Source organism: Wyeomyia smithii, chromosome 2, assembly GCF_029784165.1.
Source record: "Wyeomyia smithii strain HCP4-BCI-WySm-NY-G18 chromosome 2, ASM2978416v1, whole genome shotgun sequence".
Classification (NCBI taxonomy): domain Eukaryota; kingdom Metazoa; phylum Arthropoda; class Insecta; order Diptera; family Culicidae; genus Wyeomyia; species Wyeomyia smithii.
In genome coordinates, this window is record NC_073695.1 from 105039855 (window position 1) to 105066056 (window position 26202).

General features: G+C 38.8%; 1 protein-coding gene across 1 annotated transcript; it reads left to right on the forward strand.

Annotated features, from left to right (window-relative positions):
- Nucleotides 1–37: 37 nt before the first annotated feature.
- LOC129723004 (uncharacterized) lies at nt 38–23881 on the forward strand. The gene is made up of 3 exons (XM_055676917.1): nt 38–403; nt 513–710; nt 22924–23881. The coding sequence occupies exons 1-3, from the start codon at nt 322–324 to the stop codon at nt 23781–23783; spliced, it is 1140 nt and encodes a 379-aa protein (XP_055532892.1). The 5' UTR covers nt 38–321; the 3' UTR covers nt 23784–23881.
- Nucleotides 23882–26202: the final 2321 nt, after the last annotated feature.

The window sequence follows — 26202 nt, forward strand, 5'->3', positions numbered from 1 at the left end:
ACCTGGCGGTTTCCAGTTGCACCTGAAAGCATGTTTAGTTTTAGTCTGTTACTCTGACTGTTCGTTACTCTGGTTGTTCGTGACTGCAACCTGTTTTGCTTAATAGTTCATTTCAGCTCCTAAAAACTTTATTGGGAATACGCAAGGAGAAAGTTATAGAAATAATTTAATCGAAATGGGATATAGAACGCACAACTTTTAGAAAAACACTAGAATGAGTATCATTCGAAAAACATCTGTCTAAAAGCGTATTGCACCATCTTATTGATATAGCAAAACCAATAGGATTACCTGGTAGTGCAGAGAAGAGCGAGGTTTCGGATGCGACCAACTGGAAAGATTTGCCAATCTTACAGTGACGTGATGATCGAAAACGACGACGAGGATGACTACGAAGCATATTGTGAGTACGGTGTCGTGTCAAGTGGATAGTTCAGTTTGGACCGCAAGGCATTGAACTTGATGTGGTGAAAATAGTGCACTAAGTTCTCCGTATTTTTTTTTGTCTGCAGTTCTACGCCCAGCCAACGAGTACAACATCAAGGAGAAAATCAAATTAGCTAATCAGGAATCCTTTGCAATTCCGACACCACCATCGCCAAAGTTCGCTATTGGTGAACGGAGGGTTACGTTTCGAGAGCAATTGGTCGACTATGAACCGGACGAACATAGCGAAGCCGAAGATGAAAACGGTTTCGGGGAAGTAAACGGTGAGACTAGAAAAAATATTTCATTAGTCAATCTTACATATGCTAGTAAAACAAAAAGACTCTAGATTACTGAACTTTATTGCTGTGTTATCCTTAATTATATAATATGCAAACTGCTTTTGACAAATATGTTCGTTCACCCTAATGGAAGCTTCTAATTCTTCCTTGTAAAAACCGAAGGTATCTTTTGAAAGTGTTATAAAAACCACGTTTCAGCTTTTTTAAACAACAAGTAACGATATATGAAATGATCAAGTTGATTCGAAAGTCGATGTAAAAATAGCAGAAGTTTGCAGAGAAATTGGATTCCGTGTTCTTGTTTTATTGCGACACGCCTTTGTTGTCCTGGTTGCAGCTATAACTGGTGAAAATGCGTATTAGTAGATAGTTTGGAGAATTCATGATTTGAAAATGTATTATTTGCGTACTATGGTTGAACAAAGTAGGTTATTTCCATGTGTATCAAAAAAAAAAACATTTGTGTTTTCTCTGAAACGAAAGGACACGACTGTTTTCAATTCAATTTCCATCCATAGAGACCATCCCAGAAAGTAATTATACACCCCAATTTATTTATTTGTCTATTTATATAGAAATGAATTGGATTCTCTTTTACGCGGGGGATGCGTTCCAAATTTGTATGGGTCCGCGTAAAAAAGACCTTTTTGAGTTGGAAATATAACGGAGAAAACCGTCCTTGAATATTTTAACCACGTTTGAATACGAAAGTAGGCAATCTAGAGACCAAAATACAATACACTAAGGTCACTTTTTACGCGGTTTTTTTACGCGGGTTTTTTACGCGGATTCCGGAATTTACGCGGTTTTTTCTACGCGGATTCCGGAATTTACGCGGTTTTTTTTACGCGGATTCTGGAATTTACGCGGTTTTTTTTACGCGGCACGTATCCCCCGCGTAAAAAGCGACTTTAGTGTACTTCAAATTTGCAGAATTTTTTTTCAAAAGGGATGTAGGGGTACTGGGGGTAAGCCCGGCCCCCTAAGGAAAATGATTCTTTAGCAGCACTTGATGACGAATATTGTTATATTCCTTTCACAGAATCATTGCCCAAATTGTTTTCTACAAGATATGAAGGTTTTCAGAACTTTCAAACTGTTATTTTACAAGGAATAGTGAAGTTTTGAAAAACGACGTTTAGCAATCAGTGCGGGTGAAACCGGCACCCCTTGGGGTAACACCGGCACCTAGGTTTGTTCACGAATTAACTCGAATTAACTGAACCAATTTGAATTCGGAAACCGCCGAATGGGAGATCTTACATTTCTGTATGTTACTGTTGAATTTAGTTGTCGGTTAGCTGGTTCTGGGCAGATTGCCGGAACAAGTTCCGGTGAACATTATATATAAACAATGAAAGAATTTGATACTCGGCAAGCCTATCATGTGGCACTTTAAATCATATTATTAACTAGTTTCATTGAAGCCAGAATCACATTGATCACACCAGAGCATATTTCAAATACCACCGGGAAAGCCGTCAGTTTTGTGACTTGATTCAGTACATTTGGCATCTCTGATAACCCTTGGAATCATTCATAAATCACAGAAGAGCTTGAGTGCATGGTTCTAAGTCGGTTGATTAATTTATTTATCAGTGAGACATCGGTAGGGTAGTTTGGGTTGTTATAAAGCTACGTAATTATCTAGAGGGGGTCCTGATTTTGTGACGAAATGCTACTATGGGGGAGGGGGGTGTCAAAAAAAAAGCTACGTCATTTATGGATGTTGCCTAACAATACAGGCAATAAATAGTAGAGCAACAAAAAATTATTTTAGTCTTTTCAAATGAATAAAAGCTTAAGTTCTACTCACGAAAAATTACATCCGCTCACGCACCAGCTGCAGTAGCGTATATTTTGTTTATAATTTTGACGTTTGACGTTTCACGGTGGCTTCGATGTGTCTTAAAATGTCTAAAATATTAAATACCAACACTTCACCCAAAACACAGTTAATTAGCGTTTTCTAGTGAAATCCCAGGGGTGACGGTCTTACCCTCAGTGCCGGGCTTACCCCCAGTACCCCTATGATTGTTTTTAGCCTGAAACAGAAAATGTGATTGAAATGAGGTCGATATCTTGTACCGTACCCGCGTAAAAAAGAGCTGCACTGTGCGTTCGTGACCGCATACTCAGGAACGAGTTACCGTTTTGTATCATACTTTTTTTGTTCATCTTAGGCTGTGTCACAAAAGAAGTTGGGAAGATGTTCTGGAAAATTTGAAAAAGATAGAAAACCAATTTAGTTATGGGAGAAAATTTCCAAAACTAAAACACAAGCATTCGCTAATCGTAGTGGGCGCATGATAAACGTAAACAATATCCGTTGTTTTTTTCATGTTAAAACGCAGGTTGATAAATTGTGCATCAGAATAAATATAAAAACTAAGAAAAACAAATGTACATACATAAAAAAGAAGTTCTGTTTGTCCTTAGAAACATGAAAGTTACCGAACCGATCGGTGTAAAAAAATTGCATGTAGGGGTTTTTGGGGCCTGGAAAGGTTCTTACGGTAGCTCGAGAACCCTTCCCTTTCTGAAAGAGAGCTTTTGTAAAGGGTGATTTTTTTGCTATTTGGTTACAAATAATCGAATTTTTGGGCCTTAGAACAACTTGCCGAAAATCCACTCTTTTACCGAAAAATTGTGTTCAGTGACGAAGCTCATTTCTGGTTAAATCGGTATGTTAATAAGCAAAATTGCCGCATTTGGATCGAAGAGCAACCAGAGGCAATACAAGAATCGCCAATTCACACAGAAAAATGCACGGTTTGGTGCGGTTTACACGCTGGAGGCATCATTGGTCTGTACTTCTTCAAAGATGATCAAAATCGCAACGTTACGGTCAATGGCGCTCACTATCGCGCGATGATTTTTGATTTTTTTTTGCCGGAAATGGAAGAGCTGGGTCTTGTTTACATGTGGTTTCAGCAAGACGGAGCAACGTGCCACACATCGCGCGAATCAATGGATATATTGCGGAATGAGTTCGGTGAGCAGTTCATCGCACGAAATGTACCGGTGAATTGGCCGCCTAGATCATGCGATTTAACACCGCTAGATTATTTTTTGTGGGGCTACGTTGAGTCTCTCGTCTATGCGGATAAGCCAACAACAATTCCAGCCTTGGAAGACAATATTACACGCGTTATTCGCGAGATACCAGCCGAAATGCTCGAAAAAGTGACCCAAAATTGGACTTTTCGTATGGACCATTTAAAACGTTGCCGTGACCAACATTTGAATGAAATTATCTTTAAAAAGTAAATGGCATAAACCAATTTATCGGCTCAAATAAAGATTTATATTTATATTTATTTATATTTATAAGCAACTACCAACAGACATAAATAGCTAGTCCTAATGGTTAATAATATAAAACACTACGAAACAGAGAAATGAATTTTGAGCGTAAAGCTCGATGCGATAGATGAAAATCAAAGGCAGATGAAACTCGGTTGAAAGCTCGCTGAATACCAGTGATGGCACCGTTAGCACTGTAGTTAGTGCGGCGGAAAGGTAGTTGCAGCGTAGATGACCTCCGCAGGTTTCTAGATGGCGCGTTTAGGTTGATCAAGCGGAGAATGGCTGGGCAATCGATCCGGGATGTCAAAACGTCCGACACTACCATGGCGCGTGCTGTTTCTCGACGAAGCTGGAGAGTCTCGAGCTGGAGAAGCTGGCAGCGGTCCTCATATCGGGTATTGCGCATGAGCTGTCGCCAGGGGAGCATTCTAAGTGCGTAACGCACAAACCGGCGCTGGATGCTTTCGATGCGATGAATTGCGTTATTGTAGTGAGGAATCCAGACAGTAGAGCAAAATTCTAGCGAGGACCGAACAAGTGAGCAGTAGAGTGTCGTTAAACATTGTATATTTCTAAAGTCCCGCGTCAAGCGACAAATCACACCCAGTTGCCTAGAGGCTTTAGCAACAATGAACGATATATGTTGCTTGAAGGTGAGTTTGGAATCAAGGAGGACTCCAAGATCCTTGACGTGTTCGACTCTCTGTATTGGAGTCCCATCCAATGTGTAATCGAAATGTAGTGGGCGGTGCTTTCTGGTAAACGTTATCACAGAGCATTTATCGGGGTTTAGTATCATGCAATTCAACTTACACCAGCGTGTAAATAAGTTGAGCTGTTGTTGAAGATGAGTGGCGTCTTCGACGTTTTTGATTTCATTGAACAGTTTCAAGTCATCAGCGAAGGCAAGGCGAGGACATTTTAGCGAGTGATGTACGTCATTGAAATACAACAAAAATACCAGCGGGCCAAGATGACTACCTTGGGCAATCCCGGAAGTAGCAACAAATGATTCCGAAATTTCGTCGCCGATTTTTACTCTAAGAGTTCGTCCTCGCAGGTAGGATTCGAACCAGTGGAGCAAGCTGCCACTAAATCCGTAGTGGTCGAGTTTGGCAAGAGTGATTTGATGATTTACTTTATCGAACGCAGCTGAAAGGTCCGTGTAAATCACATCGGTTTGACATCGTTTGTCGAAGCTATCAAGCACGTAACTAGTCAGGCAAAGCAAGTTTGTAGCACAGGAACGTTTAGGAAGAAATCCGTGTTGGTCGTCCGCAATAGAGCATTGGCAATGAGAAAAAACTGGTTGGAGGACGACTAGCTCGAATAGCTTCGAAATTGCACACAAAGCCGAAATCCCTCTATAATTGTCTATTTTCGAGCGATCGCCTTTTTTGTGGACCGGAAACAAAAAGGCCTGTTTCCAAGTTGTGGGAAATCTACCAGTAGCGAGTGATAAGCGAAACAAGTGAGAAAGCGGTGTGACCAAACCAGTAATGCATTTTTTAAGTAGCGTTGCTGGAATACCATCCGGGCCTGGGGAGTACGAATGTTTCAATTTACTAGCAGCGGCGAGGATAGCATTGTCGTCAATGTTGACCGAGGCGATGGAGCGGCCAGGTAAAGGAACGTTATTAGCAGCATCAGAAATGTCCCTATCCGTTGGTGTATCCTTGCTGAACACGCTTGAAAATTTGACTGCGAACATTCTGCAAATAGAGGCAACATTATCCGCTTTCTCACCAGCGAATTCCATCGTGGATGGAAAGCCTGATTTCTTCCGTTGTTCGTTGACAAAGTTCCAAAATTTCTTTGGATCGGCTCGCAGTTTACCTTCCATATGTAGTCTGTAGTTAGAATAGCACCGTCGGCGAAGTCTCTTATAATCGTGGTTTAACTGTCGGTAGTGTTCGCGAAGTATAAGGGCACCACTCGCTGAGAACCTCCTCAACGCAGAATTTTTTAACGTTTTTAAGCGTCGCAAAGCCGGTGTCTGCCACGGACGATATTTCTGCGATCGGTTCCGTGTTTTAGGGACGAAAACTTCTATCAGACCGTTTAAAATGCCGGAAAAATCGTTCACAGCCGAATCGATGTCAGTCGAATTTAAAATGCCAATCCAATCGACAGATAGTAACGCATTCAACAAACCGTCGAAGTCGGCTCGCCGAAAGTTGAAATTAAATCGAGTGGAAGGTTCCCGGTAGTCGATTTTGAATCGATCGTCGAGAGACAAGACAAGTGCCGGGTGATGAAGAACGTTTTTTACGAGTGGATCCGGTGCGTAAGCCAAGGGCGGTGCCGTGTCATTAGTGCTGACGAAACAGAGATCTAGACAACGGCCGTTCTCGTTTGCTTTACCATTGATTTGCTGCAGTCCTGCGGCGCTGTAACCGTCCAACAGATCCAAGGCGCAGGCATGAAAAGTGGACTGGTCCGGGTCAGGATAAAGAAAACCGTCGCGGGAGGGACGCCAAAGTAGGCCTGGTAAATTGAAGTCCCCAATAACAATAATCTCATCGCACGGCTTAGCTCTGGCGGCTATCGTTGACAACGACTGAAGATGAGTGTCAATCAGTAGCTTGTCGCGTGTTCGATCAGGTGGAAAATAGACAATGCAGATGAATAACTTTCGACCAGACAATTGAACGGACACCCAAACCTGTTCAAGAATGTTCCAATAAGTCTCGTGGATTATGCTCGCATTCAACCGGCGGTGGACAGCAATAAGCACACCTCCACCGGTCCTTTTCTGGCTGTTGATAGGACTGCGGTCGCAGCGAAAGCCCTCGTACTCAGAGCCGAATAAATGCGATGATTGAGTGCGATCATCCAGCCAAGTTTCCGTAAGCGTAACAAAGTCGTAGTATCCTTCTGAGAAAGCCAGTAGATAGTCGTCGATGTTCGAATTCATGCCACCAGTATTCTGATAATAGAGCTGAATCGGCGAGTTGGCTCTGCAAGCATTTGGCGTCCTAGATTCGATCAGCGACGGACTTGTCGAAACGGGGGCATTATCATGCATGCTAGAACACGAATCGGAATCTAAACATTCGTCGTCATAAGTATAAAACGGAAGATACTTAACTTGTGCGAGAGCCGGCTGACTCTCGCTTAACAATATCACAGCGTTTGAGTAGTCATACAGTTTTGTAATTTTTATGCGTTTTTTTTTTAAGAAAAACCCAATTCTTAAAAAATCAACTTTTACAAATGAAACAAAATTTTCTACATAACTCGAGAACTAGTAGAGCAAATGAAATCAAATTTGGCATCTAGAAGTTATGGGAGCAAGAAATGTTTCTATGGTAGTTCCACACTCTCTCCTTTATCTAGGGGGGCCACATGAAATACAAATTTCTGCATAACTCGGAAACTAATCAAGCAAATTAAGCCAAATTTAGTATGTAACAGTGTTTGGGTACGAGCAATGTTTCTATGGCGGTTTGATATACTACTTTCAGATATTAACGCATTACCATTAATGCTCTACAGACTCGATATTACCTATTTTGCTTTGTGGAATATACTAAAACCATGCCAAAAGCGTTGTCGTAGAATCACCGTTTTAAGCTCAGTTTTTATCATAAGTTTTATGATCTCTTTTGATGGCGAACAGAGTAGTTGATGTTATTTTGTGGTGATATATAATTGTTAATTTACGTGTGAAATAGTGAAGTGATTCACGGTAGATATATTCTAACGTGTGTCGGTAGTGAATCTACAAAAGGCTAAGTACAAGAACAGTTGCTTTAAGCAGCAAGTTCGCGTTAAAGTTTGTTAAAATAAAATCCCCCCCGACGCTTTCAAAGCAGCGGTGGTGGCGATCATTTTTTTTGCCTCTGTCTCTTGTTTCTCTGCATGTCTATTGGTATAGCGTCCCGTGTTAACGTGTGTTGTGTGCGATGATTTGCTCTGGCTGTGGTACGGCAATTGTCCTATCGGATTTGCCGTTGAAATGTGTGGGCTTCAACTGTGCACGTTTGTTTCACTACAAGTGTACTGGACTCACCAAGGCAACGGCAAACATAGTTACAGATAATGATAATCTTTGCTTCAAGTGTGACGAATGTTTATCAAACCAGTGTTGTGGTGGGCAACATTTGATACCGGACATCAAGCGTATTGAAGAAGAGATGAAGAAATTATCTTCTCTCTCTGATTCGGTCATTGAAATGCGGGATCAAATATCGGCCCAGATAAACAGCGCGTTGAATTTCGGTATGGAACAGTTGAGATTAAATGTAAATGAATCTCATGAAAAATTATTTTGTGAGAAATTTGATAAATTAAACAATTCGGTTTTGGAATTAAATACGCGTCAAAATTAAGCTGCAGTTAATGATGCCCGCGCGCGGAAGGGGCGGTTCCTTCTGAATCGGACCAAATCGGCAAGAAGCGTAGAATTGATGACGATAATAGTGATGATGTTTTTGATGACGGCGTGACTTTTGCGCAAGTCGTGAAGGGTCGCCGTAAAAGTATTAAAACGAGTATTAGTAATAATAATAATATTAGTGATGGTTTTAAGCCCGTTAAACATAAGACTCGTCCGGTCATTGTGATCAAACCGAAAGAGTCCAAACAAGCTTGCGAGGAAACTCGGAGGTTTTTGAAAACAAAATTAGATCCAAAAACACACAAAGTGAGTAATTTTAGGAACGGTAAAGATGGTTCCATTATTGTTGAATGCGCTGTTGGCGAAAATATTGATAAGTTGAAAAATGGCATTGAAAGCAATCTGGGTGAAAACTACAGTGCTGTTGTTCCCACGTCGGTGCCGAGATTGAAAATAGTGGGCATGAGCGAGAATCTTTCTCCTGATGTTTTCATTGACTTTTTAAAGAGTCAAAATGAAGGTATCAAAATTAATGATGTAAAAGTAATAAACTCGTATGAAAATCCACGCTTTCGGTATAACAAGTATAGCGCGGTAATAGAGGTTGATTTGGAAACGTATAACAGCTTGTTATCTGCTAAGCAAGTAAATGTAGAATTTGATCGGTGCTTAGTATTTCCCGCGGTAAATGTTTTGAGATGCTTCAAATGTGGAGAATTTGGGCACAAGAGCATGGATTGCAAAAATTGTGATACGTGTTCCAGGTGTAGCCTTAAACACAAAACATCTGAATGCACGTCTACTGTTTTGAAATGCGTTAATTGTTTAAAGACGAATAAAGAGCGTAACATGAATTTGGACGTCAACCATGCCGCATTTAGTTCAGAATGCTTGATATATAAAAGATTATTCAATCAAAAGAAAAGCAGCTTGTGTTTCAATAAATAGCAAACAAGTTCCAAGAAGAATGTGAATAAGTTTGAATTTTTGTATTTGAATATTGCGGGGTTGACAACAAACTACGTTGCATTACGTCAGATTGTTGAAGATAAACGTCCACTTTTAGTGTTCTTATCAGAGACTCATATTGTCGATATTGAAGCATATGATCAATATAGTATTCCTGGATATAATGTGGCTGCTTGTTTATCACATTCTAGACAAACTGGCGGTGTTGCTATTTATGTCAGAGAATCAGTTCAATTCGAGCTTTGCCGAAACGAAGCGAAGGATGGCAATTGGTTCTTGGGCATAACAGTAGTACGTGGTATGAAGGTGGGTAATTTTTGTGTTTTGTATCATTCCCCAATGCTAGTGATCACCGTTTCCTTGAAATATTGGAAAATTGGCTTGATGAATTTCTCGATTATAGTAAAATGAATATATTGACTGGCGATTTTAATATCAACTGGCGAGATAATACAAATTCGAAACATTTGAAGCGTTTAGTAGAATCTTTCAATTTAAAACAAAGCGTTAATGAATTTACACGTATTTCCCAGCGAAGTAGAACTTTGATTGATCATGTTTATTCCAATTTGGATTCCATTTGTTCAGTAACGGATTCTGATATGAAAATAACCGATCATGAGACATTAGTGATCACTGTATTAGACAACTTGAGTGAGAAAAATGATTTAAAAAAATTGAAATGCTGGAGAAAATATTCGAAACAGGCTGTTTCGAATCTTGTTGAAAGAAGCTTGGATTTTCCAATCGCGTCCGGTAATTTAGATGATTCTGCAGCTGTTCTTACTAGTATTTTGAAAACGTGTACGAATCAATTAGTTGAACATAAATTTGTAACCTTAAAGAACGCGAACAGCTGGTACAATTTGGATCTTTTGCGTCTTAAGCGCAAGTGGGATAAATTGTACAAAAAGTTTTGTAGATCAAATAGTCAGAGTCATTGGAATGAGTACACAAACGCGCGTTATAAATATTTGAAAGCGTTAAAAAAGACGCGTTGTGAATATATCCAGAGAAAGATGACTCAGCATCAAAACAACAGCAGAGTTATAAAAATTTTGAAATCTTTATTAAAACCTAGTAATTGTAAACCGCGGTCCATAACTTTTGATGGCACATTAGAACAAACAGAACAAATAATTGCTAATAAGTTTAATGATTATTTCATCAATAGTGTTTCATTGATCAATCAATCAATTGAACTGGTTGATGAACCGGATGAAATAAAACAGCCGACTTACGTTAATAGTAGATTTGATGGTTTTCACCCAATCACAATGGATGACCTTAAAAATATTTGTTTTTCATTAGGTAAAACGGCTGGCGTAGACAATGTAAATGCTAGGGTTATTCAAGATTGCTTTAATGTTATTGGTCACACTCTGCTGAACCTTAATAATGAATCATTGCTAAGTGGGCATGTGCCTAAAGTGTGGAAAAAATCGTTGGTTGTTCCGATTCAAAAGGTTGCTGGAACGATTAAAACCGAAGAGTTTCGTCCCATCAATATGTTACACACGTTAAAAGATATTGGAACTTGTTGTTAAAGGTCAGCTGTTAGAATATTTAAATAGTAACTCGTTATTAATTCCGGAACAATCTGGCTACCGGGAAGGCCATTCGTGTGAAACCGCGTTGAATTTAGTTCTTGCAAAATGGAAAGATAACTTAGAAAATAGAGACACAATAGTAGTATAAGCAATTGAAATTGAATATTGATAAAACTAAATTTATGATTTTCTCGCGCACCGTGGTAAATGACGATGTCTCTGTTATAATAGATGATGAGACAATTGGTCGCGTTCGGGAGATTAAATATCTTGGCGTGATTATTGATGACAACCTAAAGTTCAACGCTCACATTGACAATGTTATCAAGAAAATTGCCAAGAAGTATGGAATATTATGCCGTTTGAAAAACGAATTGACAATTAGTAGTGAAATACAGCTATACAAGTAAATCATCTCGACCTATTTGGATTTTTGCCCTACCTTTTTGTATTTGGCCAATAACACACAATTATTGAGGTTACAGCGTTTGCAGAACAGAATAATGCGTTTGATTTTAAATTGTGATAGATTAACTTCCTCTGCTTTTATGTTGGACGCTTTGCAATGGTTATCCGTGAAGCAACGAATTGTTTATTTGTCTATGGTGTTCATTTTTAAAATAATTAATGGTTTGCTACCTCAATATTTGTGTGATCGAATTGAAAGAGGAAGTGATTTTCATAGATATAACACTAGAAACGCGGATGAAATAAGAACACCTTTCTTTTTAACCAGAGCTTCACAGAATTCATTATTTCATAAAGGTATAATTTTTTTCAATTCGATGCCAAGACTTGTTAAACGTGCACCAACACTTGCGGAGTTCAAGAGACAATGTATTTCACACGTGAAAGTTTCTGTTGTACAGAACGAAATTTAAAAGCTTTTAACAATGACGAGAGTTTATATGACGAAGTTTAAACAACGGATTTATTTTGGATGAAATATTTATTTTTGAAACCTATTTATTTATTGATTGTTTAATTGAAGCCTGTAACTGACGAAGTTTTATACGAACGGATATGATTGTGTTGTAAAATTTTATTTATATTTTATATTGGATCTTTTTTTAACATATAATGACAAAACTACTGTGTTCGTCACGGTGGTGATGATGGATTTTTTTTCCTTTATGTTGTTGTCGCATAGAAAGTGTCTACATAAGTTTGAGCCTCGCGCGCGGAAGTCAGATATAAATAGATTCTTTTACAATTTAAACTTAATTGTTATTTGAATGCTTAGAGAATATACATGAAGTAGTTGTGGTTAGTCTGACTGAAGGTCATGAAAACCCTGTGCTAGCTTTGTGTAGCTCTACAGCAATTCACGTCTTTACCGATGTGAATCAAGTAAACAGTTTTTGAAGAAGTTTATATCTGGAAATGGAATCAGTTCGTTTTTTTTGTATAACTGATTGAAATTGTGATTACATTAATTATCTATAGATAAATCGTCCAGCTCAAACCTTTGTAGGGGTATGTGGCGGGACCATCATCATCATCATCATCATCATCCGATTCAAGATCTGTTTTTTTTTAAAGATGGGTAAGAAGATGCTATTATGTGGACAAACTCTTTGAATTTTGATATTTGGCTTTGAAAAGAAATGGCGTCGAAGAAATATTGAAAATTTTCGATTTCTCAAAAATTTTCCAGTGTTGCCCTTAGGGTGAAATGTGTTCAAAATCGGCAAAATTTGTGCTTGCGTCAAAATACATCGAAAAATCATGCCAAGGCAGAAGAAAAAGAATTTGTTTTGTTGCACTGCGTAATCGTTCTAGGTAAACTATTTTGAGTATTGGAGCAACATTTTTTTCTCTATTGTCGACTAGCGTAATTTATTATTGATTTTATTGAATTCTTGATATTGCGATTATACTCGAATGCAACAACGCATTCAATATAACAAACAGCTCTACAGAGTGTTCAATAAGTTCGAATACAATTTAAAAACGTATTAAAAAAATGAAAATATAAGAAGTTTTTTCCTGAATTAGTTTTTATCGAAGCAGTGTTTATTGAGAACCTTTGCGACATATTAGCTGGGAGTACACCCCCCTTGTGTTATATGGCGAGCTTGAGATGACGCACCTGGTCCATCGGGATCTTGTCCGAGATCTTGGAAATAGGCTTTTTAAGGGTCCACAGTTCTAACTTTATGTTCGCTCTGCTTGGCCAGCTTGTACGACTATACATAAAATTGCAGGGAATCAAGGTCATGGCATCTGTGAGGCCACAAAGCCTTATCGAGCAAATCAGTCAAATTTTCCTGACTCCACGCTTGGACGGCATTCGCCGTGTGGACCGGTGCACCGTCCTATTAAAGGACGTAATGATCCTTACCGTAGAGGTCCCGAAGAGCCGAGGCCTCAACCTTCTCCAGAACATAGGCCTTGGAAACGACCTCAAACCATCACCGACAGGGCGCTCTGGAATCGCGGGACGTTCATTTGGGACGGGGGGATGCTGTCCAACGTTGTTGCCTACAGTTGATCATTTTGGACATTGTGCGGCTGTTGCAAGACAAAAAGTGTCTCATCAGAAAGCACGAACTCCTGACCTGCTGCGTGCCGCAAATAACTTTATTACGACGTCGCGGTACTCCTTCATCGTGCGCGGTAAAAAACAACTAATATAAGCAAGCCGACGCCATGCGCATCGGTTAGCCTATATATAGCCGAATTAAGGGTGAGGGCAAGGGGGCCATGGACTCCGATGTAAATATTTTCATTACGAGTCGTGTCTAAAATATCAGCGTGTCTAGTGTCTCTAAAAACCTGGTGAAATTAGTGAATTTTGCTTGTACAACAAAATTTCTTCTAAAGGATTTATGTTGCTTTTTGTACATTCGCATATTAAGTCAAGTTGTATGAAATATATCTTTATTGAAATTTTGACGAATAAAAAGCGGGCCCACACAACCTTTGATCCGGCCATGCCTATATATACCAAAGTAACCAAAAGTTCGGATAAAAGTAGAATTCATAGACTAATCAGTCAATCTATCGAACATGAATAGAATTCTATTCAGCTCAATTTTTGAGTAATTAACCGTACTTTCAAGTTCGAATTTGTTGAATAAACTACGAGTAGCATGCAAAGCAGCTTCTAAACCGAACTAGAAAGTTCACATTAAGTTCGGATAGGTCGCTGAACAGAGCGTTATTCAGCTTGAAAAGAAAACTTAAAAAAAAACTAAAATAAAAATCAATTTGCCATTTTGCCATGATAATCATTACTGAAGAAATCTAGATCTGAAGAATAATTGCCTGGCTCCATTTATTATTAAATTTCATATTTTTTTTGCAACTTACTACACCAAGCTTCGAACTCGAGTCCTCCCTCTTTAAAGCCTTGATTCATACCACTGGTCCGTTCCCGCTATAAGAGATCGGCATCGATTTTACTCGATGTGCTGATTTCTCTTCGTTACCTACACGTTCATGGCTAGGAACATACCGGGTCTCTCTTTCAGCTTGAAAGTTCAGATAAAGTACAGGCGGAACCTCATGCGAACTAGGAAGTTCAGTAAAGGCTGACGCGGAACTTTTTCTGAACTTTCAAGTTCAGAAAAAAAACACGCGGAACGCAATGTGAACTTAAGACTGACAGTTCTCTAGTTTGTTTTGATTTTACTTTAATTTGAATGTTTATTTTTAATTTAATTTTTGATTTTGAATTTATTCTGGTATGCAGTATATACAAAATATGATAAATGACCAAAATCGATAAAAACTTTTTAGATTAATAGATATGCTGTTTGCCGTAATCGAAACGAGCCGTTGGTGACATAGAAAACTCTCGGTGGTATCCGAGAAATGGATTCGGACCTCCAGAACCGGCAACATCATGCCGTGGCCGAACGTAAAAAACACCCAAGATTTGGACAAAATGCTGAGGGATAAAAGCATCACGCGCAATCAAGTGTCTAACGGGAATTCACAGCTTACATCCGGTTTATTTTTTCTGCTGATCTGAATTCTTAATAGATTTCCTGTAAGATAACAAAAGAAAGTGTTTAGATAGAGAAAGCCTTTAAACACCCTTATATTACCTATTGGAATTATAGCTTTGTTTTCCTTTTGCCGTTTATTCAGATAAAAAAATCCGATGATAATAAAATAAACCACTTTTCCTTATTGTTTTTGAAAAACTCATTTTTCATCACTAATCCTGGAGCAAACTTCACTTTCGCCAAAGCCGAGTCGGAACTTAACATGAACTTTAAAGTGGAAATGAAGTACGGCATAGACTTCTCCTGAACTTTCGTGCTGATTAAAAGTACGGATAAAATGCTAACCGAGCTTAATTTCCAGCGGCTTTGAAGTTCACGTGTGAATTTTATATGAACTTTAAGGTTCTAATGAAGAGTAGTAAGCAGCTTCTACTGAACTTCCGTGCTGATTGAAAGTACGGATAAAATGCTAACCGAACTTTAATTTCCGGGGGTTTTGAAGTTCACGTGTGAACTTTATGTGAACTTTAAGGTTCCAATAAAGGGGAACAAGCAGCTTCTCATGAACCTTCAAGTTGCTTTCAGGTGTTGACGGTACTTTATTTAGAATCAAGTTCGGTTTGTGAGTATTGTGTCCTGTTGTTCAGCAAGAAAGTTCCACGGAACCAAATCTGAACCTTATGTGAACTTCTAAGTTCGTGTGTTAAGTGAAATTCGAATTTCTGGTTGCTTGGGTGAGGCCTAAGCTGACACCAATACCACACAGAATGCACAAGGTGCATACCTACACAACGATGAAAAGTTGTATTCGAACTAACTGAATATCCCTGTAGTTCCACGTTAGCCTTGGGGTCGTGGCTTTTGCACAACAACCCCTGTTTTTTTTTTTGTAATAACTACAGAAATTTCATCAAAACAATTTTAGTACTAGCTGAGGTTTTCGTTCGATTGATTTTGTTCCTTCAATATTTCTATCGTTTGATACCGACCAAAGAAAGACTCATTACGAAAATGTTTCCGAATATCGCCCAGAGTCCAAAGCTGTGTTCAGAATTGAGTGCATGTGCAATCTTAACGGCGAAAAACAAAGATATCGACGATTTGATCTTTATCACTTGAAACGAAATTTTTGGAAAGATTGTATGTATAAATCAGTAGATTTATGAAACATGAACCAACCTAAATTATGTAGCGGGACAAGATTGGTCGTAAAGCATCTAAAACCAATGTATTACAAGTAACGATACTTTAAGGCCAAAATTTGAAACGATTTGCCTTATGAGTTTAAAAGTATTCAATATCCGATTCGCCATGAATTTGAAATGACTAGCTAACCAAATCGCAAAGTCAATCTGTGGAATCAATTTAGAATTCCCATGCCATTAATAGAAAAAAAAATCAAATCAATGAGTAGAAAAAAGGTGGGACCTAGTTTGCCAGATTAGCTAGTTAATCATAATTCCAAGATTGAACACTGATGAGTTTTTTGTCGAAATCGCAGCGATTCAGGAGGTTCGGTGGCCAAATTCCGGAGAAAGAGAATTCCGTGTAGTAGACCCTACTGCACACACTTCTTTCAAGTACTACATCTACTACAGTGGCGACAAAGCAGCGGAACCAGGGGGCTCTTATGGCTGTCAAACTCCATACATTTTCCATCTACCACTCATTGATTCTGGTACCAGCGTTTCTGGTACCCACTTTTTGGTTTGTTTGCCCTAAAACAAGTGAAATAGAGCAAACGTCCAATTTTGTCGGTAGACTTATTTCGAGTAAATGTCGTTTTAGATGCGAAAAAACAAGAGCTCAACATTTATTTTCAGTACAATGTGCACTTTTAATGAATAAGATAAGTTTTGTAAGCATTTGATATGAAATATTTATGATTGGTAGGCAAAATGTTGACGTTTATAGGCGGAACGGGCTGTCGGTTTCGTAGTGTTAGGAAATCAGTAAACAAGAGTCATCCGGTGGAGGCCCGTAGATGACCGTATATGCTTGTTGAGGATTAAGGGAAAATTCTTCAACTACAGTTTAATCAACACCTACGCACCATCAAACGACAAATCCGATGAAGTCAAAGATGAGTTCTATGAAAAGCTGAAATGAACCTATGACGTGTGCCCAAAATACGACGTAAAAGTTGCCATCGGAGATGCAAACGCACAGGTTGGGAGGGAGGAATTCTTAAGCCCGGTCATTGGATGGCATAGCCTCCACTCGTCAACCAATGAAATCGGCCTGAGGTTGATGAACTTTGCCGCGGCTAGAGGAATGGCCAGATGTAGCTCCTTTTTTCCACGGTGGAATATTCATTCGGAAACACACCTGAAGGCATCTAAATGGAGAAACCAACTCACAGATCGATTACGTACTGATTAATGTCGGCACTTTTCGAATGTTACTGATGTTAGGTCTTTTTTTTTTTTTTTTATTCTCGCTTATTTTCCGTCGGTCTATTTCCGCCACTGTTGTGGCCAATTACCGACGCCCAGGGAGGCGACTCCACACCCAGGTCCCTAACTCACGACCCGTTTATTAACGGACCGGCGCCAACGGCTTTACTTCCTCATGCGATGGAAGGCGTGATCCCAGAGATTTTTCGCCTCAGAAAATCTCCCGGTGTCGGCTAGGATTGAATCTAGACCAGTTGGGTTGGTTGTGAGTGAATCACGCCACCCCACAACCATCGACACCTATGTCGGCGGTGGGATTCGAACCCAGGCGTCGAGCGTGGCTGGCGGAGACGTTACCAACCACACTAGGCCCCCGCTAGATGTTAGGTCTTTTCGGGGACCAAACATTGACTCTGACCATTATTTCGTCGTTCGCAAGATTCGCGTACGGCTGTCGAACGTGCTGAAATCTCGCACTGAGAGGACGACGCGTTTCAACATTCAGCTGATGGCGTGGCAGCAGAACACGCCAGAGAGCTGGATCAACCGATCGCAGAACAGCAGGATGAACGAGCGGAAGACATAAATGGGCTGTCGAGCAGTATCCACGGTGCCATCGAAACGACTGCGAGAGAGGTGGTAGGCACGACGCGTGGAAGACAGCACAACGACTGGTTTGATGCCGAATACCAGAAAGATGAGAAGAACCGCGTCAAAGCAGAGCGAGATACAGGGAGGCAAGAGCTGCCGAAAATAGAGTCCACCGTCGGAAGAAGCGCGAGTACAAGGAGTAGGTGCTCGCCAGACCAGAGGACAGCTATGCTAGAAACGACGTGCGGAGCTTCTATAGAGCAATCAACTGGGTCAGAAACAGGAATTTCCCTGTGCCGGTCGCATATATCAAGATGGCTTGACAACGTAATTTTTTTTAATTCTTTTATCACCAATATTTAGTGGTTAATTTGAGAGTTCGAAATCCAATTTGTGGTAATTTGTGGTTAAGTGGTTTCCGAGAAATTTTCAAAAAACTGAGTCAAGCCATCTTGAAACATGATTTTTCTTTAAATGAATCGGACAACGATGATATATACATCAATCGAAAGCTCTCACAATCGAAAGTGGTTCACGAAAATGTAATTTTTAACGTCATAATTACTAGTGTTTGTACAGAAATTTGTGTTTTATTGTTCACGTAGTTCTACGTTTTGATTATTTGTTGATGACGCTGCTGTCCGCTAGTGGCGTTGGCCGTTTGCGGTGTTTGTCACTGCTATACTGAGCGTGCGTTTGGGGAATATGGTAAATATCGAGATTCGGGGAACTTAGCCAACACACTTGCTCTACTACAGGTAGCCCAACAGGCGCAGAAAGGATATGTGTAAATTTGTTGACAAAAAGGATACCGGTAACGAAAATGTACTTTCAAAGGAAAGCAATCCAAATTCGACGGATTATTTTTCGAGCGCACAGAGAGGTAACTCGAGTGGAAACCTGGCCAAAATTATTTTCGCTACTGTTTAGTAATATGTTGAAAAATATTTGAGTGAGAAGTGGAAGTGGCTGGTTCGAGTATTGTATCAAAGAGTAACTCTAATAATCACGCACATAACTTGATGTTTACATTTACATAGCCTATGTGGCTTCATTAATGTTATCGAACAAATGAAGAAATACGCTCGTATAATTTACGCCTGAGAGGCCGTTGCGTCGAAGAAGTTTCCTGCATTTGGATCCTCGAAATCGACTTCATGGTTGTCATGATCCAATTCGTGTTATTTGCCACCGTTTAAATGAGGTATACGACCTGTGACTTCGACTTGCCAATCAATGTGTTTCGTCAACGACTCCTAGATGCTTTCCGCAGACTGTGACGGTAAAGTTTTAATTTTAATTTTAGTTCATTAAGACTTATCTTTGTCAGATGAATGTAATTGTTTAATAATAATAATAATAATAATTTGTGTTCGCAAAACGGGCAGCGAAACGAATCGAAGAATTTGCAAGAAAAATGATGTAGCAAAATATCTTCATTTTGAATTTTCAATTTGTTGCTCACAGATTATATAATGCCTCGTGGAACCTACGTAGGTTGGAAAAAGGCTTTTGGACGGAGTGTTATTTACCTGGATTATTGATTCTGTGCATCAAGTTAATTTTAAGTTAACTTAAATTAGTTGAAGTTCATTCACTTAACTAATCTCATTTAATCTTTGTTGAATTGAAACTCTGTTTTAAGCATGAGGCAGGTATTCGTCAAAATATGCCATGAACAACATTTTTCAAACGGGTCGCAAATGTCAATCCGGACGTTACCGGATGAGATATTTGCGAGGATGTGATGTTATGAACTTCCATTCCCCCGATGATTATATGATCGGATTCCGCGAGATTTGATAACTCTTTCAATATTGAAAACGCTCGAAAATATGTCAAAATCACTAATTTCGAAAACTTCTTAAGAGTGGCTATAATTTTTAATATCGGAATTTTTTTCAACCAATTTATTAGCATTGAACATAAAGAATTCATTTGGTGCATAATATTAATCAATTGTCATTTTTTTGACGCCTGGCACAACTTGGTTCGATTCCCAAAAAATGCTTGTAAATTTGTCAATGTTTACAGCTCTCCCAGCATATGATAATACCGTTTAACGCTGATCGAGTGATGGTATATTGTGAAGCATTTATTTAAGCTGCAGAAAAAAATATAGCGGCACCAAAAAGCGAAAAAAAATTTTTTTTCTTATTTTGGCCAGATTTTTGTTCTAGGTACTCCTCTGTGCGACGGTGCCACTAGTAGCTTGACAGACACGCGGACAGCAGAAATCTGCTTTATTACTTTGCTCATAAGTTAGCACATATACATGAAAATATTACAGAAGAGCAACATTAAGTTGGATCCCGACATTTGTTTGAATATTTCTGAAACATTTCTCCGAATCTAGGTGATGAAAAAGTGATAATTATTGTTTGCCATTCCTACTGGTTCTGAAAAATAATCCGTCGAATTTGGATTGCTTTCCTTTGAAAGTACATTTTCATTACCGGTATCCTTTTTGACAACAAATTTACACATATCCATTCTGCGCCTGTTAAGCTACCTGTAATGCAAGTGTGTTGGCTTAGTTACTAAGAATCACGATATTTAGCATATTCCCCAAACGCACGCCCAGTATAGCAGTGACAAACACCGCAAACAGCCAACGCCACTAGCGGACAGCAGCGTCATCAACAAACAAACAAAACGTAGAACTACGTGAACAATAAAACACAAATTTCTGTACAAACACTACTAATTATGACGTTAAAAACTACATTTTCGTGAACTACAAATTAAGAGCTTTCGATTGATGTATATATCATCGTTGTCCGATTCATTTAAAGAAAAATCATGTTTCAAGATGGCTTGACTCAGTTTTTTGAAAATTTCTCGGAAACCACTTAACCACAAATTACCACAAATTGGATTTCGAACTCAGAAATTAACTACTAAATATTGGTGATAAAAGAATTAAAAAAAAATACTTTGTCAAGCCATCTTGATATATGCGTGCCGGTCATTTGTAATAACAAGGACAGCAACCTGCTTACTGATAAACCGACGGTGCAGCCTGGTGGAAGGAGTATTTTTAGGCGCTATTGAACGGTGAGGAGCCGGATGAGCAAAGCAGGAACAGGATGACGATTGTGAGTGACGAACAAGCTGTGGAGCCACCAACAAAAAAAAAGGCGATTAGTGAGCTGTAAAACGACAAGGCCGCTGGGAAGGACGGTATCCCGGCCGAACTTCTAAAAGCGGGAAGCGAGCGGCTGTACTATGCGATCCATCAGATGATACTAAGGATCTAGGCGGATGAACAAATGCCGAACGACTGGTTGGCCTCATATGCCCTATCTATAAGAAGGGTCATCGATTGGATTGTTGCAACTATCGAGGCATTACGTTGTTCAACTCCGCGTATAAAGTGCTCTCCCGTATCCTGTTCTTCAGATTGAGACCGTTGTCGGAATCCTTTGTTGACGAATACCAGGTCGACAGGGGCGTTCCACGACGGATCGAATTTTTATTAAGTTCCGGAAGTACAATTTACCGACTCACCATCTGTTTATAGATTTGAAGGCGGCATACGATTCACTGAAAAGAAACGAGCTATGGCAGATAGTGCTGGAATACGGTTTCCCGACGATACTAATTAGGCTGATTCGTATGACGCTGGAGAGGTCGAAATCATGTGGATAGCTGGCGAGACATCAGCTGCGTTCGTAACGTTAGATGGACTAAAGCAGGGGGATGCGCTCTCTAACTTACTGTTCAACACCACCCTTGAAGGTACAGTACGAAGAGCAAACGTGCAAAGAAACGGTACGATCATCACGAAATCTCACATGCGTCTAGGTTTTGCGAACGACATCGATATCATCGGTATCGACCGTAAGGCCGTGGAGGAGGTACGAAACCTTTTAAGAGGGAAGCAGCTAGATTGGGACTTGTCATTAACTCTGTCAAAACGAAGTACATGATAGCTGGCAGGGAGCATGGGAGTTCCCGTGGTGTTGGTGCAGAGGTGGAAATAGATAGAGAATGATTTGAAGTGGTTGTTGAATCCGGTTATCTTGGTACGCTTGTGTCATGTGACAACGATGAGCCATGAAATGAAACGACGAGGTGCAGCTGCGAACAGGGCCTCCCACGGACTACGTAACCAGCTTAGGTCCCGTATTTTGCAAACTCGCACAAAACTACCCCGCACAAACACTCCCGGTGGCCCTTTACGGATATGAAGCATGGAAGATGAAGTGTGGCGTATACGCATGAATCATGAGTTGTACCAGGTATACAAACATGCTGATATAGTGACGGTAATACAGCGGGACAGGCTTCAGTGGGCTGGACATGTAGCCAGAATGCCATTAAAGCCACTAAAACTATCTTCAATAGATAACTAGAAAGAAGCCGTCGACTCCGTGGTAGGCCTCGCATGCGGTGGATGTGCGCGGTGGAAGAAGATGCACGATCTGCTGGTGTACGCGGACTGAGGAGTCTGGAGAACGGCTGCCCAAGACAGAAGAAGCTGGACATCTCTAGATCGTTCGGCCCTAGACCGGTGAATGGTTTGTTAGCCAACAAAGTTGTTATAACATTGCAAACTCCGATTCAGAAATTGACTTTCTGTTTATTCGATACAAAACTTCAGTGTACATGACAATTACGCTAGGAGTTCATTGATTTTAAAGGCGTCTTCCAACCAAGATTTATAAACATGACCCCAACTTCAACCTTAAAGTGCAATATACATGTTATTGTATTATATAATATTGTTTTATATTTTTTTCGATTAGGTTATCATTTGGATACAAATACTCGATTTTTTTGCTCCGTCACGTTAAAGGTTTAGCACAGATTTATTTTAAATAAGCTTTGAAACTTTTGTCCAATATTTATAAATTTTCAACTATATTAGCTTCAGGTATTTGGGAAGTTGTGCTTCCAGTTTATGTTTTTTTTGCACAAAAAATGCAAAAAACTATATCTTGCATTGTATTTCATAGACATGTTATGAACGGCTTGCGTATCAGTAGCAAATTGTTCAACAAAAATCTTCATAACTGCGGATAATCTGTACAGTGCTCGAAAACAAAAACAATTTTGACATACATTTTCTTTTAATAGGCTCTTCAAAAACACAATCCAACTCACCACTAGAACTGAATAGTGAGCAGAGCAAAAACACTGCTGTTGATATGGATGAAGTTGATGAAGAAATCATCGAGGAGTTGAGTCTCAATGAACCGCCGGAGGATGATGTTGAATCCAGGATTAAGACAGTTTCGGTGGATGACGATGGCCAGGAAGAGGAAGAGCATTGCGATTATGATGAGTTTGAAGAGGAGGTAACAGAATCTAGTTTCGACACCGAAATTCACAATCCGGAAACGCCCAGTGAAGATAGTAGTAGCCCAACTAAAACCCATGGTAGCGAAGAAGTGTCTGTTTCTGGACAAGAGGAAATAAATTACTCCGAAGAGTCTCAGAACGATGATGAAAATTCAGAAGAGCGTGAAATGATGAAAGAGCGTTTGATGCGAGAGTCACTAATATATGATCAGGAACGTGGGGAGGGCGAAGATGTTATGGAAGAATCGGCCGTGGGTAGAGATAGTCCTGTGCAAGCACATTTTCAAAAAAGGTCCGTGAGATGCCAGCGTAAATGCTGCCGTTTTAAGAAACGAGCGGGTGAGAAACTTCCATACTATAATGGTTTTCATTCGGAGTACGGTTTATCTAAGGAGGAATTGGAAGCGAAAATCAAGAGGGTAGAGGCAAAAAAGAAACTTTTCTACGAGCGTCACCAGAAGAAAATCGAAGAGCAGCAGATTAAAGCTCAAACTAATGAGGAAGCATTCTCCGCGTGGCTGAACAAAAAGCTGAGAAATTCTATAAATAAGTATCAAAATATGTACGATTTCAAGGAAAAGAAACACAAACGAAGTCTTTCAAAAGACACTTGTATCAGTATGTCCGTGTGTTAAGCAGCGTGTGTTTATATTATTCGTGTTTTATATAAGATGTAGCAAAGAAACCTGATATTCAAGTTTTCTAAATGAAACATGATTTGCATGAATAAATGGAGATATCAATTGAAGTGTTTGGTTTTTTTTTTCTATCGGATCTTTTCACTAAACTCGAATTTGAAAGGTATAATTCATAACAACCCATGAAATAGTGCTGGTAAACCGTACTACATCAGAGAGGGTTGGATGAGCTGCCGACTTAATTAGATCCCACCTGGGTCTGCTTGGCTTCTAAATTTAGTATTAATTTTCTTCGCACAATGATCTCCTAATCATGTCTGAATCAAAGTTAACTTCCAAACAACACATGACATTCACCCAGTGGCGTAGTGTGACCGGGTGACACCCGGGGCGGAAAATTGCGGTGAAATCATTTTGTTATCAAAAATTGTGAAAGTTAACACGTTCGTTTCCAATTGCACTTTACCCATTTTTGAAAAATTGGTTGTGATTATACTCTTAGAAGCAAATTTCTATAATTTTCGACGACGGTTTCACCCATTTCACCGCGACCTCCACCTAATATTGATAGTTAATCTCACGGGTATCGTCCTTTCGAAGGTGATACGTATGAAAATTTTCCTCCTGGGTGTCACCCCCTAGAGGGTGATTTTATGAAGCGAAAGTTTTTTTTCAATATTCGCATAGTATGATGCGGATGCAAATGCGGATGCGGATATCCGTAACATCCCTACTTAGAATAATGCGAATCAGTGTGGAATCTCTACTACCTATCTGAATGGAATAAACAGAATCGAATCAGTGCAACGAAGATCTGTTCGCTTTACTCTCCACGTACAGAATAGGCCAATAGGCCCCTATTACAGAAGACGAGGCGAGCAAACTGTTGTATTAGGGACTGCGAGTAAAACCTTGAAACGTTACGTTACGTTTTTAAAGATAAATGATTTCAAAGCTAAGCTGGAAATACTATGTTCTTTCGAGAAAAAAGGGCACATGTTTTCACTAATGAATATAATTACTATTAATAAAAGTTTTTGTTTATTGTATATGCCTTAAAAGTAATAATTACCGTATCTTCGATTAAGCATGTACCAAACATACAATGAAAATCAATTATTGAGGTTAACGGTCTCAGATTCCACATCTTCCGCTCTGTTTCACTATAACCTGTGCACTAAGGAAACGTTTTTGAAATTAAAAAATAGTTATAAGCAAAGCAAAGCTCATATTAGTTTTCTTAGCGTGGCATTACAACCTGCTGTTCACCAATGTGTTGCAATGCATTCGTCATGGAAGTATTATTTCAGATTTTCAAATATTATCTATACTATGCGGTTCATATAAGTTTTGAAGGTTAGATTGGATTATTCAGACAATGATGCAAAAAAGGGGCATATTCGTAATTTCCTAGCCTTTCTATTTTTCTCATATCAATATTTAATATACGTCATGTACTGCTTTAAAAAATTGCATATCCAGTCTCATCCTCTTCCATTGCAATACTGTGTCGCGTAAATTTGTGGAATATAATCTTGGTGATGGCAATCGCTTTCCATAATGCTAATTTTAGATGTTACCTCTACCATCTGCGTACTTTTTTATCGATTTATTATAAAACGGTTTTGTTTACTTCACAACATCCGAGTATCAAAAGGACGATGGCACTGAATTCAATTGTTGTTGTTTTGCCTATTAACGGAAAAGGGCATTTTAAATAACCAGTGACATGAATCACAGTTACGAAAACAGAAGAAACCTTGAAATCATCATACGAAACATACGAAAGAATGAATATAAATTTACTGACCCATATTCTGCGTTAAATAAACGGATTACGCGCATTCACTAATTTCATTAATAACGTTTAGTGTTGTATTTAATCTTGTTGTGTACAGTGTGAGACCGACATCACTTCATGCCACAATCTACTAATCTATTATAATTATAATTTAATGAACAAGGGTCAGTCTTCAACTGTACATAACATTATTAAATTGTTTCTTGGTTCTATCAGGCAGGGGACGCGGCGGTCTGAAACATTTAATTTTTCAATCTGTGCAGTGTTAGAATATTTTGTAAAGTATATATATATATATATATATATATATATATAAACATATACATATATATATATATATATATATATATATATATATATATATATATATATATATATATATATATATATATATATATATATATATATATATATATATATATATATATATATATATATATATATATATATATATATATATATATATATATATATATATATATATATATATATATATATATATATATATATATATATATATATATATATATATATATATATATATATATATATATATATATATATATATATATATATATATATATATATATATATATATATATATATATATATATA